Here is a 16323-nt window from a genome sequence, read left to right as displayed (position 1 = left end):
GGTCATAACTGTCTATATTACAGGGGTCATAGCTCACTATATAAGGGTCATAACTGTCTATAATACTGGGGTCATAGCTCACTATATAGGGGTCATAACTGTCTATATTACAGGGGTCATAGCTCACTATATAAGGGTCATAACTGTCTATAATACTGGGGTCATAGCTCACTATATAGGGGTCATAACTGTCTATTACAGGGGTCATAGCTCACTATATAAGGGTCATAACCGTCTATATTACAGGGGTCATAGCTCACTATACAGGGGTCACTCTCTATATTACAGGGGTCACTCTCTATGTGGGTTTCTTTTTTCCAGGTGATCAGCGCCAGGAATCTTTCCTCCATTCGACATTCCAATTTTAACTGCAGCAGAGACACCGTGTTCATAGTCCATGGATACATAGAGACCGGACGTGACGCCTGGCTGCTGACAATGTGCCAGGTACCTGAGATGTACAATAAACTAAAGATCAACAGATTCCTCCTCCTCCAGACTCCTCTTTCCGTCTCCTCCTCAAGACCCCTTTTGTCCTTCTCTACACTCCTTTGTCCTCCTTCTCCTCCAGACTCCTCCATCATCCTCCTCCAGACTCCTCTGTCCTCCTCCTCCAGACTCCCTCTGTCCTCCTTCTCCAGAATCCCTCTGTCCTCCTTCTCCAGAATCCCTCTGTCCTCCTTCTCCAGACTCCCTCTGTCCTCCTTCTCCAGAATCCCTCTGTCCTCCTTCTCCAGAATCCCTCTGTCCTCCTTCTCCAGACTCCCTCTGTCCTCCTTCTCCAGAATCCCTCTGTCCTCCTTCTCCAGACTCCCTCTGTCCTCCTCCTCCAGGCCCCTCTGTCCTCCTTCTCCAGACTCCTCTGTCCTCCTTCTCCAAACCCCTCTGTCCTCCTCCTCCAGACTCCCTATGTCCTCCTTTTCCAGACTCCCTCTGTCCTCCTTTTCCAGACCCCTCTGTCCTCCTCCTCCAGACTCCCTCTGTCCTCCTTCTCCAGACTCCTCTGTCCTCCTCCTCCAGACTCCCTCTGTCCTCCTTCTCCAGACTCCTCTGTGCTCCTTCTCCAAACCCCTATGTCCTCCTCCTCCAGACTCCCTATGTCCTCCTTTTCCAGACCCCTCTGTCCTCCTCCTCCTCCAGACCCCTCTGTCCTCCTTCTCCAGACTCCCTCTGTCCTCCTTCTCCAGACTCCTCTGTCCTCCTCCTCCAGACTCCCTATGTCCTCCTTTTCCAGACTCCCTCTGTCCTCCTCCTCCAGACCCCTCTGTCCTCCTCCTCCAGACCCCTCTGTCCTCCTCCTCCAGACCCCTCTGTCCTCCTTCTCCAGACCCCTCTGTCCTCCTCCTCCAGACCCCTCTGTCCTCCTTCTCCAGACTCCTCTGTCCTCCTCCTCCAAACTCCCTCTGTCCTCCTCCTCCAGACCCCTCTGTCCTCCTCCTCCAGACCCCTCTGTCCTCCTCCTCCAGACCCCTCTGTCCTCCTTCTCCAGACCCCTCTGTCCTCCTTCTCCAGACCCCTCTGTCCTCCTTCTCCAGACCCCTCTGTCCTCCTCCAGACCCCTCTGCCCTCCTTCTCCAGACTCTCTCTGTCCTCCTTCTCCAGACTCCTCTGTCCTTCTCCAGACCCCTCTGCCATCCTTCTCCTCTATATGCCTCTTTCATCCTCCTCTAGACTGCTCTGTCCTCCTCCAGACTCCTCTGACCTTGTCCTCTTTCAGACCCCTCTATCCTCCTCCTCCAGACCCCTCTGTCCTCCTCCTCCTCCATACCCCTTTGTCCTCCTCCTCCAGACCCCTTTGTCCTCCTCCTCCAGACCCCTCTGTCCTCCTCCTCCAGACCCCTCTGTCCTCCTCCTCCAGACCCCTCTGTCCTCCTCCTTCAGACTCCTCTGTCCTCCTCCTTCAGACTCCTCTGTCCTCCTCCTTCAGACTCCTCTGTCCTCCTCCTTCAGACTCCTCTGTCCTCTTCCTTCAGACTCCTCTGTCCTCTTCCTTCAGACTCCTCTGTCCTCTTCCTTCAGACTCCTCTGTCCTCCTCCTTCAGACTCCTCTGTCCTCCTTCTCCTTCAGACCCCTCTGTCCTCCTCCTCCAGACTCTCTGTATCCTCCTCCTCCAGACTCCTCTGTCCTCCTCCTCCAGACCCCTCTGTCCTCCTCCTCCTCCATCCTTCTCCTCCTCCAGAACCCTGCGCCCTCCTCCTCCTCCAGACCCCTCAGCCGCCCTCCTCCTCCAGACCCTTCTGCCCCCCTCCTCCTCCAGACACCTATGTCCTCCTCCTCCTCCAGGCCCCTCTGTCCTCCTCCTCCTCCAGACCCCTCTGCCCCCCTCCTCCTCCAGACACCTCTGTCCTCCTCCTCCTCCAGGCCCCTCTGTCCTCCTCCTCCTCCAGACTACTCTGTCCTCCTCCTCCTCCAGGCCCCTCTGTGCTCCTCCTCCTCCAGACCCCTCTGTCCTCCTCCAGACCCCTATGTCCTCCTCCTCCTCCAGACTCCTCTGGCCTCCTCCTCCTCCAGACTCCTCTGTCCTCCTCCTCCTCCAGACTCCTCTGTCCTCCTCCTCCTCCAGACTCCTCTGTCCTCTTCCTCCTCCATACCCCTTTATCCTCCTCCTCCAGACCCCTTTGTCCTCCTCCTCCAGACCCCTCTGTCCTCCTCCTCCAGACCCCTCTGTCCTCCTCCTCCAGACCCCTCTGTCCTCCTCCTTCAGACTCCTCTGTCCTCCTCCTTCAGACTCCTCTGTCCTCCTCCTTCAGACTCCTCTGTCCTCTTCCTTCAGACTCCTCTGTCCTCTTCCTTCAGACTCCTCTGTCCTCTTCCTTCAGACTCCTCTGTCCTCCTCCTTCAGACTCCTCTGTCCTCCTTCTCCTTCAGACCCCTCTGTCCTCCTTCTCCTTCAGACCCCTCTGTATCCTCCTCCTCCAGACTCCTCTGTCCTCTTCCTCCTCCAGACTTCTCTGTCCTCCTCCTCCTTCAGACCCCTCTGTCCTCCTCCTCCTCCAGACTCCTCTGTCCTCCTCCTCCTCCAGACCCCTCTGTCCTCCTCCTCCTCCAGACTCCTCTGTCTTCCTCCTCCAGACCCCTCTGTCCTCCTCCTCCTCCAGACCCCTCTGTACTCCTCCTCCTCCAGACTCCTCTGTCCTCCTCCTCCTCCTCCAGACCCCTCTGTCCTCCTCCTCCTCCAGACCCCACTGTTCTCCTCCTCCTCCAGACCCCTCTGTCCTCCTCCTCCTCCAGACCCCTCTGTCCTCCTCCTCCAGACCCCTCTGTCCTCCTCCTCCTCCTCCAGACTCCTCTGTCCTCCTCCAGACCCCTCTGTCCTCCTCCTCCTCCAGACTCCTCTGTCCTCCTCCTCCTCCTCCAGACCCCTCTGTCCTCCTCCTCCAGACCCCTCTGTCCTCCTCCTCCAGACCCCTCTGTCCTCCTCCTTCAGACTCCTCTGTCCTCCTCCTTCAGACTCCTCTGTCCTCCTCCTTCAGACTCCTCTGTCCTCTTCCTTCAGACTCCTCTGTCCTCTTCCTTCAGACTCCTCTGTCCTCCTCCTTCAGACTCCTCTGTCCTCCTTCTCCTTCAGACCCCTCTGTCCTCCTTCTCCTTCAGACCCCTCTGTATCCTCCTCCTCCAGACTCCTCTGTCCTCTTCCTCCTCCAGACTTCTCTGTCCTCCTCCTCCTTCAGACCCCTCTGTCCTCCTCCTCCTCCAGACTCCTCTGTCCTCCTCCTCCTCCAGACCCCTCTGTCCTCCTCCTCCTCCAGACTCCTCTGTCTTCCTCCTCCAGACCCCTCTGTCCTCCTCCTCCTCCAGACCCCTCTGTACTCCTCCTCCTCCAGACTCCTCTGTCCTCCTCCTCCTCCTCCAGACCCCTCTGTCCTCCTCCTCCTCCAGACCCCACTGTTCTCCTCCTCCTCCAGACCCCTCTGTCCTCCTCCTCCTCCAGACCCCTCTGTCCTCCTCCTCCAGACCCCTCTGTCCTCCTCCTCCTCCTCCAGACTCCTCTGTCCTCCTCCAGACCCCTCTGTCCTCCTCCTCCTCCAGACTCCTCTGTCCTCCTCCTCCTCCTCCAGACCCCTCTGTCCTCCTCCTCCAGACCCCTCTGTCCTCCTCCTCCAGACCCCTCTGTCCTCCTCCTTCAGACTCCTCTGTCCTCCTCCTTCAGACTCCTCTGTCCTCCTCCTTCAGACTCCTCTGTCCTCTTCCTTCAGACTCCTCTGTCCTCCTCCTTCAGACTCCTCTGTCCTCCTTCTCCTTCAGACCCCTCTGTCCTCCTTCTCCTTCAGACCCCTCTGTATCCTCCTCCTCCAGACTCCTCTGTCCTCCTCCTCCTCCAGACTTCTCTGTCCTCCTCCTCCTTCAGACCCCTCTGTCCTCCTCCTCCTCCAGACTCCTCTGTCCTCCTCCTCCTCCAGACCCCTCTGTCCTCCTCCTCCTCCAGACTCCTCTGTCTTCCTCCTCCAGACCCCTCTGTCCTCCTCCTCCTCCAGACCCCTCTGTACTCCTCCTCCTCCAGACTCCTCTGTCCTCCTCCTCCTCCTCCAGACCCCTCTGTCCTCCTCCTCCTCCAGACCCCACTGTTCTCCTCCTCCTCCAGACCCCTCTGTCCTCCTCCTCCTCCAGACTCCTCTGTCCTCCTCCTTCAGACTCCTCTGTCCTCCTTCTCCTTCAGACTCCTCTGTCCTCCTCCTTCAGACTCCTCTGTCCTCCTTCTCCTTCAGACCCCTCTGTCCTCCTTCTCCTTCAGACCCCTCTGTATCCTCCTCCTCCAGACTCCTCTGTCCTCTTCCTCCTCCAGACTTCTCTGTCCTCCTCCTCCTTCAGACCCCTCTGTCCTCCTCCTCCTCCAGACTCCTCTGTCCTCCTCCTCCTCCAGACCCCTCTGTCCTCCTCCTCCTCCAGACTCCTCTGTCTTCCTCCTCCAGACCCCTCTGTCCTCCTCCTCCTCCAGACCCCTCTGTACTCCTCCTCCTCCAGACTCCTCTGTCCTCCTCCTCCTCCTCCAGACCCCTCTGTCCTCCTCCTCCTCCAGACCCCACTGTTCTCCTCCTCCTCCAGACCCCTCTGTCCTCCTCCTCCTCCAGACCCCTCTGTCCTCCTCCTCCAGACCCCTCTGTCCTCCTCCTCCTCCTCCAGACTCCTCTGTCCTCCTCCAGACCCCTCTGTCCTCCTCCTCCTCCAGACCCCACTGTTCTCCTCCTCCTCCAGACCCCTCTGTCCTCCTCCTCCTCCAGACCCCTCTGTCCTCCTCCTCCAGACCCCTCTGTCCTCCTCCTCCTCCTCCAGACTCCTCTGTCCTCCTCCAGACCCCTCTGTCCTCCTCCTCCTCCAGACTCCTCTGTCCTCCTCCTCCTCCTCCAGACCCCTCTGTCCTCCTCCTCCAGACCCCTCTGTCCTCCTCCTCCAGACCCCTCTGTCCTCCTCCTTCAGACTCCTCTGTCCTCCTCCTTCAGACTCCTCTGTCCTCCTCCTTCAGACTCCTCTGTCCTCTTCCTTCAGACTCCTCTGTCCTCTTCCTTCAGACTCCTCTGTCCTCCTCCTTCAGACTCCTCTGTCCTCCTTCTCCTTCAGACCCCTCTGTCCTCCTCCTCCAGACTCTCTGTATCCTCCTCCTCCAGACTCCTCTGTCCTCTTCCTCCTCCAGACTTCTCTGTCCTCCTCCTCCTTCAGACCCCTCTGTCCTCCTCCTCCTCCAGACTCCTCTGTCCTCCTCCTCCTCCAGACCCCTCTGTCCTCCTCCTCCTCCAGACTCCTCTGTCCTCCTCCTTCAGACCCCTCTGTCCTCCTCCTCCTCCAGACCCCTCTGTACTCCTCCTCCTCCAGACTCCTCTGTCCTCCTCCTCCTCCTCCAGACCCCTCTGTCCTCCTCCTCCTCCAGACCCCACTGTTCTCCTCCTCCTCCAGACCCCTCTGTCCTCCTCCTCCTCCAGACCCCTCTGTCTTCCCCCTCCAGACCCCTCTGTCCTCCTCCTCCTCCTCCAGACTTCTCTGTCCTCCTCCAGACCCCTCTGTCCTCCTCCTCCTCCAGACCCCTCTGTCCTCCTCCTCCTCCAGACCCCTCTGTCCTCCTCCTTCAGACTCCTCTGTCCTCTTCCTCCTCCAGACTCCTCTTTCCCCCCTCCAGTCCCTGGTCCCTCTGGTCCCTGTCCTGATATACTGTAGGTAATGTTGTATTGCACCCCTTGTTTTCAGAGTCTTCTCGCGGTGGTGAACATCAACTGCATCTGTGTGGACTGGAGTGGGGGGTCCAGCGCCATCTATTTACAGGCGATAAATAATGTCCAGGTTGCCGGGGGAGAGATTGGCTACTTTATCAATATCATTAAAGTGAGTAGAGGCCGGGAAGGCTCAGGATACTGCATACACCTATTATATACTATATACAATGCCTGCCAGGACAGAATAAAGTCTACCCTGCCCCGTTATTAGGAATCCCTCCTATAATGTCCTTACACTGGTCACATCTCATGCTATTGTCTCTAGGACAATTTTAACTGTTCGCTCTCCAGAATGATACTGATTGGTCACAGTCTCGGAGGCCTGGTCGTGGCGGAAGCGGGCAAGAGAAGACCGAGAATTGCTGTTATTATAGGTGAGATATACACCTCAGCTGCTGCAGACCCTCAAAATACACACCTCAGCTGCTCCAGACCCTCAAAATACACACCTCAGGTGCTAATAAACCTCACAATACAAACCTCAACTGCTCCAGACCCTCACAATACACGCCTCAAATGCTAAGAAACCTTACAATACGCGCCTCAACTGCTCCAGACCCTCACAATACGCACCACAGACGCCAGGGAACGTTACAATACACGCCTCAGATGCTAAGAAACCTTACAATATGTGCCTCAGCTGCTGCAGACCCTCACAATACACACCTCCGATGCTAAGAAACCTCACAATACACACCTCAGATGCTAAGAAACCTCACAATACACATCTCAGCTGCTCCAGACCCTCACAATACGCACCACAGACGCCAGGGAACGTTACAATACACGCCTCAGATGCTAAGAAACCTCACAATACGCGCCTCAACTGCTCCAGACCCTCACAATACGCACCACAGACGCCAGGGAACGTTACAATACACGCCTCAGATGCTAAGAAACCTTACAATATGTGCCTCAGCTGCTGCAGACCCCCACAATACACACCTCCGATGCTAAGAAACCTCACAATACACACCTCAGATGCTAAGAAACCTCACAATACACATCTCAGCTGCTCCAGACCCTCACAATACACACCACAGACGCCAGGGAACGTTACAATACACACCTCCGATGCTAAGAAACCTCACAATACACACCTCAGATGCTAAGAAACCTCACAATACACACCTCAGCTGCTCCAGACCCTCACAATACACACCACAGACGACAGGGAACGTTACAATACACACCTCAGATGCTAAGAAACCTCACAATACGCGCCTCAACTGCTCCAGACCCTCACAATACGCACCACAGACGCCAGGGAACGTTACAATACACGCCTCAGATGCTAAGAAACCTTACAATACGCGCCTCAGCTGCTGCAGACCCTCACAATACACACCTCCGATGCTAAGAAACCTCACAATACACACCTCAGATGCTAAGAAACCTTACAATACGCGCCTCAGCTGCTGCAGACCCTCACAATACACACCTCCGATGCTAAGAAACCTCACAATACACACCTCAGATGCTAAGAAACCTCACAATACACACCTCAGCTGCTCCAGACCCTCACAATACACACCACAGACGCCAGGGAACGTTACAATACACACCTCAGATGCTAAGAAACCTCACAATACACACCTCAGCTGCTCCAGACCCTCACAATACACACCACAGACGCTAGGGAACGTTACAATACACACCTCTGATGCTAAGAAACCTCACAATACACACCTCAGATGCTAAGAAACCTCACAATACACACCTCAGCTGCTCCAGACCCTCACAATACACACCACAGATGCCAGGGAACGTTACAATACACACCTCAGATGCTAAGAAACCTCACAATACACACCTCAGCTGCTCCAGACCCTCACAGTACGCACCACAGACGCCAGGGAATGTTACAATACACACCTCAGATGCTAAGAAACCTCACAATACGCGCCTCAACTGCTCCAGACCCGCACAATACGCACCACAGACGCCAGGGAACGTTACAATACACACCTCAGATGCTAAGAAACCTCACAATACACACCTCCGATGCTAGGGAACGTTACAATACACACCTCAGATGCTAGGGAACGTTACAATACACACCTCCGATGCTAGGGTACGTTACAATACACACCTCAGCTGCTCCAGACCCCCACAATGCGCACCACAGACGCCAGGGAACGTTACAATACACACCTCAGCTGCAACAAAATCTCACAACACACCCACCAGCAGCTGCTACAAATGCACAATAGATACCTCAGCTCCTGCAGAACCTCACAATACACATGACACAAGTCTGTTGTTAGGTCTTGATCTGCTCCATGCTGCAATGTCAGGGGTTATGATTCTAATTTTCAGTACATGAAATTTGTATATTATTATTACAATGTTTTTCGTGATATTTTAATTTTTTTTTTTTTTACTATTGTGCAGTCCTGGATCCAGCGCGTCCCTTGTTTCAGGGTCAACCTAAAGAAGTTACCATTGATGCTGGCGATGCCAACTTTGTTATGGCTGTTCACACAGATACAGGTGGGGTATAGGCGTCTTGGGGTATTTGCCCAATACTTGGTGGTACCACCTGATCTGTCAGTCCCAGGGGGTTTGTAGTTTTCCTTTGTCTTCTCTTGACATTTCTGCAGTTTTTCTGTCACAATTTAAAGAGTATTTAACAGAAGGTTTGTGATTGTTGCTCTGTACCGCCCCTTTAAGAAGGACCACAGATACCTCACTGTCACGGATGACCCCTCTTCCTCTATCACTTCAGGTACTGTGGGCCTCGGGATTCAGACCTTAGTCGGTCACGTGGATTTCTTCCCAAACGGAGGCAAGCAGATGCCGGGGTGTGATGGGAGCCAGATTTTAGACTTTGACTTAACTAAAGGTCTACTGATAGGTAAGTGCCCGATGTGATGAAAATGAGGGATAACAGGATGGAGCCTCGTCTGGGCCTTAGAGCATCATGAATGGACAATAGCTGAGGTCCTGATGCATGGGGCCCCCATTTCTTCAGTAATCCACCATACAGCCCCACCGATGGGTCACACCAGACGATATAACAGTACATAACCCACTAGATGCTGCGGTCAGGATCCTGTTCTCAGGTAAGAGGTTGGTACAATCAGTGGCATAACAACAGCTGTAGCGACTGCTACGGGGCCTGGGAGCAGGGGGCCCATGACATACATCAGCAGGAAGCCAAAACCCTGAAGCCAGAGCGGCCCCCAGGCCGAGGACAGACAGACAAATTATAATTTGTTAATGATGTGCCCCCGTGCCCATCCCACCACCTCATATGCTGCAGCCTGCACGTCAGGGGAGTTAGGGAGACGGGCCCAGGGGCACATCATTAACAAATTATAATTAATCTTTCCCTCTCCTGACCGGCCAACCAAACTCACATGTGGGCCGGACCGCCCACCCACCTCATATACGGCCCCGTAACACGCATCCCACCTCACCTGTGGAACCTCCCCTGCTAGCATTATTTCTCCTGGCGGGAGTTGAAGAAATCGACATTTAGGTGGTGTGAGCCTCCATTCTCTTTTGGGTATTTATCACTGGTTTTCCTGGGCTTTTTTGGCTTAAAAGAAGTCTCCAAAAAGTGGCATTTAGGTTTTTTAGGACTTTTGCTAAAAAGTCTCACAGGACTATTTCCAGCTCTTCATTAATCTGCCTTAAACAGTCATGACTCATGTCCCAGTCATGACTTGGGACTTTTGCAAAAGTCTCATAGTCCCTTCAGTGATGTCATGAAGTGTCGCGACCATGTGACGTTTGCAGTGTATGCGTGTGGGCACTGGCAGTAAGAGAAGACGAAGCCACAGGAAGAAGAAGCCGGAGTATAGAGTTGTTGTTTTTTGTAAGGGGCACTGCTCAGGACAAATTCATTAATGGGGGGAGGGGAATTAGGGTGATTTATCCATATCTTTGCAACATCCCCCACCGGGGCCTAGCCTTTTCTTGGGGCCTGGAGGCAGCCGGGGCAAAAATACCGGAGTGGCTGGCGGTTGCAGCCTAGGGTGCTTGGTATGGGGACCGGAGGGCTGTCCTACAGCCTGGCAGGTCTCCAGTGGGTGGTGAATGCAAGAAATATGGAGGGAAAGGCTGATGTACTGCTTCTCCCTGGGGCAACCCTTGAGTGTCTGTAAGATAAGTCCCTGAGTAATGGATGGGTAGCCCGTGGTGGTGACTGCCGTATCCAGGGATCAAACGGAGGCAACGTTGTGCAAATCAACTCACAAGTCTTTATTCAACTTTAAACAGCAGGCAAAGGGCCTAAACGGTCAACAGCAGATCCTGGTACTGGAGTGGTCGTGGAGAGAGGTCCTCAGGAATAGTGCACCAGCCTGGTAGTAGATGCAGCCTGGGATGGATCTGTGTCCAAACTGTGGAAGCTGCAGCTCTGGGTTAGAGACTCCTGACTCTGGTCTGGGATTAGGATAAGTGTCAGCACTGAAGGTGTGCACTGACTCTCTCTTCACTCAGACCATGTGGTCTGAACTGCTGGTAGATTCTAAAGAGCAGGTTCCTGAGAAGGAGAATGAGGTCCAAGAGTCTGTACTAAGACCAGCTAGGACTGAAATCGGACCATGTGCTCCCCCTGCACAGGGGTTTTATTCTCCTGGTCAGGTGGTAGCACCTCTCCAATCACACTCCACTTTACAATACAGCCAACTCATTGGTTAACGTTCTATACCAACTTAACTGTTGCCTATCCAGGCAGAGTCCCAGCTGCTATTACCTGAAATCTCCCTGCATTATCCCTGGGTGAGTTAATCAGACTCACTAAATGGATCCTGACGGATAAAGGGCCTTATTCGCAACTACTCTCTTGCCTACACGTTGGCAGGGGTGTTGCATATTGTTATTTATTCATTAGCAAGGGATGGCTCTGCATTGGCCCTTTCAATTTGCGGCCGCATGTACGTCCCCATAGACGGCAATAGCGGCGTGGCGCTGATACGGTGCCACACATGTGTGGCACCGATCCGGGCCGCACACTGCAAAAAGATAGAGCATGCTCTATCTTTCGGCGTGTGTACGGCCGTGCGCCGCTATTCTATATGGAGGGAGGAGGGGTCACCTCCTCCTCCACTCCAGCACACGGCGGTATGCCCGCACGGCGGGCATACCGCATGTGAATGGACCCTTAGGCTTATACTGGAGTCAATGGGGCACATTTACTAAGGGTCTGTTGGACGCATTTCCGTCTTTTTTCCCAAATTTTTTAGTTTTGCGCTGAATTCCCCTGGGTTTTTTGCGCACGCGATCAGATTGTGGCACATCGGCGCCAGCTTTCATGCGACACAAATCAGGGGGGCGTGGCCGTCGGACAATCAGACTGATTCAGACAAACCACGCAATTTAAAAATTACATTGTGTCGTCACAAGATCAGCACTGACATGCACCGGGAAGAAGAAGGTGAACTCCGGTGGGGAAGCGACACATGCAGGAAATTGGACGCACGACCTTAGTGAATCCCGGCAGACCCGAATCCTCGTCGGACATTCCGGATCGGGACGGGTAAGTAAATGTGCCCCAATAAGCTATCCCATTTTTTTGTGGTAAAATTAGGTGTCTTTGCTAATATACTTAGGTATATACAATATGTTTATATTTTTTCCTAGACAAGGGGACAATATAGGTTTGTGGGGCTATAGAAAAAGGGGCAATATATTGTCCTGTAGCCCCTTCTTATAAAGACAGACCCCAGAAAAGGGGGCAGCTGCAGGAAAGGGGGCATTGTAGACCGGGGGCTGCTGGAAAGGGCACATTATATGGCAGGGAGCATGGGTGACCGGCTTCTCTACCAATTTTGTGATCCGTGGGTTCCCCAATTGATTATTTCCATTAAGCCCAGTATATAAATCCTTATCCGAGGGGGAGGGGGGGCTCTTTAATATAATTCACTTCAGGCAGAGAGGCTAGGATCCCCCCTGGGCATAGAGAAACCTAATGAGGGGAGTCATGGGGAAATGTTAGGAGAGGGAAGGTCATCTACATGGAAACTCCTACTGCCAACTATCTCTGACCATGAATGGTCCATCCTTGTCTCCCACCAGCTACTCGAGACGCTGTCCTGTGTAATCACGTTTTCAGTTACAAGGTCTCAATAGCAGCGATTCTCAACCCCGACGGCTTCATGGGTTACTGCGCTGACGACGAGGACTCGTTCAAGAAGGTAAGTCCCCCTCAAAGCCCCGAGCCCCCACCAGGGAATTTATCATCAGATTGTGGACAGCACTAATAATCCCCTCCCCACCAGGGCGCTGGATTCCCCTGCCAAAATGACACCTGCTCCCTGATGAGCTACTTCAACAAGCGCAGGAACACCACATCCTGCAGGAAGTATTACCTGATCACCGGCCCCCGCGGTGATTACGCACGTAAGTCTGCGCCAAAGTACAAACGCACAAGAACTGAAAGCTTCTCATTGATTTCATGCATCCTGCCAGAAGGCTCGGCCTCCATTCCACTTCTCAGGTCTATAGAGATGGGAGGAGATAAAGAAAAGAGAAACAGCACTAATAATAGGAAGGTTCTATCTCACCCCATGTGCTTTATCCCCATCACTTCTCTATAATGTCCTATATAATCCTGCTGCTTTATCTAAGTGACAGAGAAGAGACACATAAGCAGACAGAGGCTGCTGGAGAAAATAGGAGGCTTGTATCTCACCCCATGTGCTTTATTCCCATCAGTACAGGTCATTACTTCTATATAATGTCCTTTATAATCTTGCTGCTTTATCTAAGTGACAGAGAAGAGACACATGAGCAGACAGAGTCTGCTGGAGATATTAGGAAGCTTCTATCTCACCCCATGTGCTTTATTCCCATCAGTACAGGTCATTACTTCTATATAATGTCCTTTATAATCTTGCTGCTTTATCTAAGTGACAGAGAAGAGACACATGAGCAGACAGAGTCTGCTGGAGATATTAGGAAGCTTCTATCTCACCCCATGTGGTTTATTCCCATCAGTACAGGTCATTACTTCTATATAATGTCCTTTATAATCTTGCTGCTTTATCTAAGTGACAGAGAAGAGACACATGAGCAGACAGAGTCTGCTGGAGATATTAGGAAGCTTCTATCTCACCCCATGTGCTTTATTCCCATCAGTACAGGTCATTACTTCTATATAATGTCCTTTATAATCCTGCTGCTGCTTTATCTTAGTGACAGAGAAGAGACACATAAGCAGACAGAGGCTGCTGGGGAAAATAGGAAGCTTCTATCTCACCCCATGTGCTTTATTCCCATCAGTACAGGTCATTACTTCTCCATAGTGTCTGGATTACAAAGGGATAGAGATGACACAGGCACAGAGAGAACTGGCAATCTGTCATCAATGAATGGAGCCTGATAAGTGGAGGAAGAAGTCCTTTCCTCTGATATATTAGAGTTTCTTTAGTTCCCTTACATTATTTAGTGACTCTATGATGTGAAGTTATACCTTGCTCTATCCCTATGCTTGCTAGCTCCTGCTGTGCTGTCACTGTACAGTAGTTCTGACTTTTCATTTATGAACCAGGAGGAGCAGGATGAACAGAATTGTGGACTCTTTCATTTATGTTAAAAGAGATCTACCACCAGGATGAAGGATTGTAAACCAAGCACACTGACATACTGAAGTGTCTCCTCTGGCAGGATCTGCTATTCTGTAATCTTCCTATGCCCTCGGTTTTAAGAAAAAAAGTCTTAAGAAGATATGCAAATGAACCTAAGGGGATCCAGGCTCCATTTACACCTATGTAATGGGGAGCCCTTTAGACTCATTTGCATAATTTTAAAAGCCTTTTTTTGTAAAAACCAGGACAGAAAAAGCTAAAAAAGAGCAGTTTGTTCCAGAGGGGGCGCACACTAGTATGCCAGTGTGCTGGGTTTACAATCCTTCATCCTGGTGGTAGATGTCTTCTAAAGGATAACCTGTTACATATACATACTGTATGCCTCTATGTAGTTTCCTGCTTAGTCCTATTCATGCAGGTTCTGTCCCTAATCTGCCGCCATATGTCACATAACCGCTGCTCTATATGTCTACAGGCTGGAGATACAACGCCACCGTGCAGACCCAGGGCAACGCCGTAACCCTCGGATCAATCCAAGTCACCCTATATAACTCCTCGAATGTCTCTCACGAGCACACAATATACACGTGACTATAAAATAATCACTCAGTAATATTTCACTGTATGCTGACTGTACCTTTTACCATCTTCTTCTATTCTGTATGTACGGACAGTGCACAGTACTACTTCTCCTGTATATATATATGGACAGTGCACAGTACTACTTCTCCTGTATATATATATATATGGACAGTGCACAGTACTACTTCTCCTGTATATATATGAGCAGTGCACAGTACCACTTCTCCTGTATATATATGGACAGTGCACAGTACCACTTCTCCTGTATATATATGGACAGTGCACAGTACCACTTCTCCTGTATATATATGGACAGTGCACAGTACCACTTCTACTGTATATATATGGACAGTGCACAGTACCACTTCTCCTGTATATATATGGACAGTGCACAGTACCACTTCTCCTGTATATATATGGACAGTGCACAGTACCACTTCTCCTGTATATATATGGACAGTGCACAGTACCACTTCTCCTGTATATATATGGACAGTGCACAGTACTACTTCTGCTGTATATATATGGACAGTGCACAGTACCACTTCTCCTGTATATATATGGACAGTGCACAGTACCACTTCTCCTGTATATATATGGACAGTGCACAGTACCACTTCTCCTGTATATATATGGACAGTGCATAGTACTACTTCTCCTGTATATATGGACAGTGCACAGTACCACTTCTCCTGTATATATATGGACAGTGCACAGTACTACTTCTCCTGTATATATATATGGACAGTGCACAGTACTACTTCTCCTGTATATATATATATATATGGACAGTGCACAGTACTACTTCTCCTGTATATATATGGACAGTGCACAGTACTACTTCTCCTGTATATATATGGACAGTGCACAGTACTACTTCTCCTGTATATATATGGACAGTGCACAGTACTACTTCTCCTGTATATATATGAGCAGTGCACAGTACTACTTCTCCTGTATATATATGGACAGTGCACAGTACTACTTCTCCTGTATATATATGAGCAGTGCACAGTACTACTTCTCCTGTATATATATAGACTATGCACAGTACTACTTCTCCTGTATATATATATGGGCAGTGCACAGTACTACTTCTCCTGTATATATGGACAGTGCACAGTACTACTTCTCCTGTATATATATGAGCAGTGCACAGTACCACTTCTCCTGTATATATATAGACAGTGCACAGTACCACTTCTCCTGTATATATATGGACAGTGCACAGTACTACTTCTCCTGTATATATATGGACAGTGCACAGTACTACTTCTCCTGTATATATATGGACAGAGCACAGTACTACTTCTCCTGTATATATATGAGCAATGCACAGTACTACTTCTCCTATATATATATAGACAGTGCACAGTACCACTTCTCCTGTATATATATGGGCAGTGCACAGTACTACTTCTCCTGTATATATATGGACAGTGCACAGTTCCACTTCTCCTGTATATATATGGACAGTGCACAGTACTACTTCTCCTGTATATATATGGACAGTGCACAGTACTACTTCTCCTATATATATATATATGGACAGTGCACAGTACTACTTCTCCTGTATATATATGGACAGTGCACAGTACTACTTCTCCTGTATATATATGGACAGTGCACAGTACTACTTCTCCTGTATATATATGGACAGTGCACAGTACTACTTCTCCTGTGTATATATGGACAGTGCACAGTACTACTTCTCCTGTATATATATGGACAGTGCACAGTACCACTTCTCCTGTATATATGGACAATGCACAGTACTACTTCTCCTGTATATATATGGACAGTGCACAGTACTACTTCTCCTGTATATATATGGACAGTGCACAGTACTACTTCTCCTGTATATATATATATATATATATATATATATATATATATATATGGACAGTACACAGTATCACTTCTCCTATATATATGGACAGTGCACAGTACCACTTCTCCTGTATATATATGGGCAGTGCACAGTACCACTTCTCCTGTA

The 16323-nt window shown here is 50.8% G+C and overlaps 1 protein-coding gene across 6 annotated transcripts in view; it reads left to right on the top strand.

Annotated features, from left to right (window-relative positions):
• Positions 1 to 16323, top strand: part of LOC140105956 (pancreatic triacylglycerol lipase-like) — an 88398-nt gene that overhangs the window by 61729 nt on the left and 10346 nt on the right. For 5 of the 6 annotated variants that reach the window (XM_072130084.1, XM_072130083.1, XM_072130085.1 and 2 more), the window contains 8 exons: positions 322 to 447; positions 6179 to 6313; positions 6470 to 6578; positions 8599 to 8697; positions 8933 to 9061; positions 12232 to 12350; positions 12435 to 12555; positions 14218 to 14329. In XM_072130084.1, coding sequence (XP_071986185.1) covers positions 322 to 447; positions 6179 to 6313; positions 6470 to 6578; positions 8599 to 8697; positions 8933 to 9061; positions 12232 to 12350; positions 12435 to 12555; positions 14218 to 14329 — 950 coding nt within the window. The remainder of the gene's footprint in view (positions 1 to 321; positions 448 to 6178; positions 6314 to 6469; positions 6579 to 8598; positions 8698 to 8932; positions 9062 to 12231; positions 12351 to 12434; positions 12556 to 14217; positions 14330 to 16323) is intronic. The other variant, XM_072130082.1, reaches the window with a different exon arrangement.

The sequence above is a fragment of the Engystomops pustulosus genome, chromosome 11 (assembly GCF_040894005.1).
Source record: "Engystomops pustulosus chromosome 11, aEngPut4.maternal, whole genome shotgun sequence".
Lineage (NCBI taxonomy): Eukaryota > Metazoa > Chordata > Amphibia > Anura > Leptodactylidae > Engystomops > Engystomops pustulosus.
Note: the sequence above shows the minus strand (reverse complement) of the source record. Positions and strands in the feature narration are given on the sequence as shown.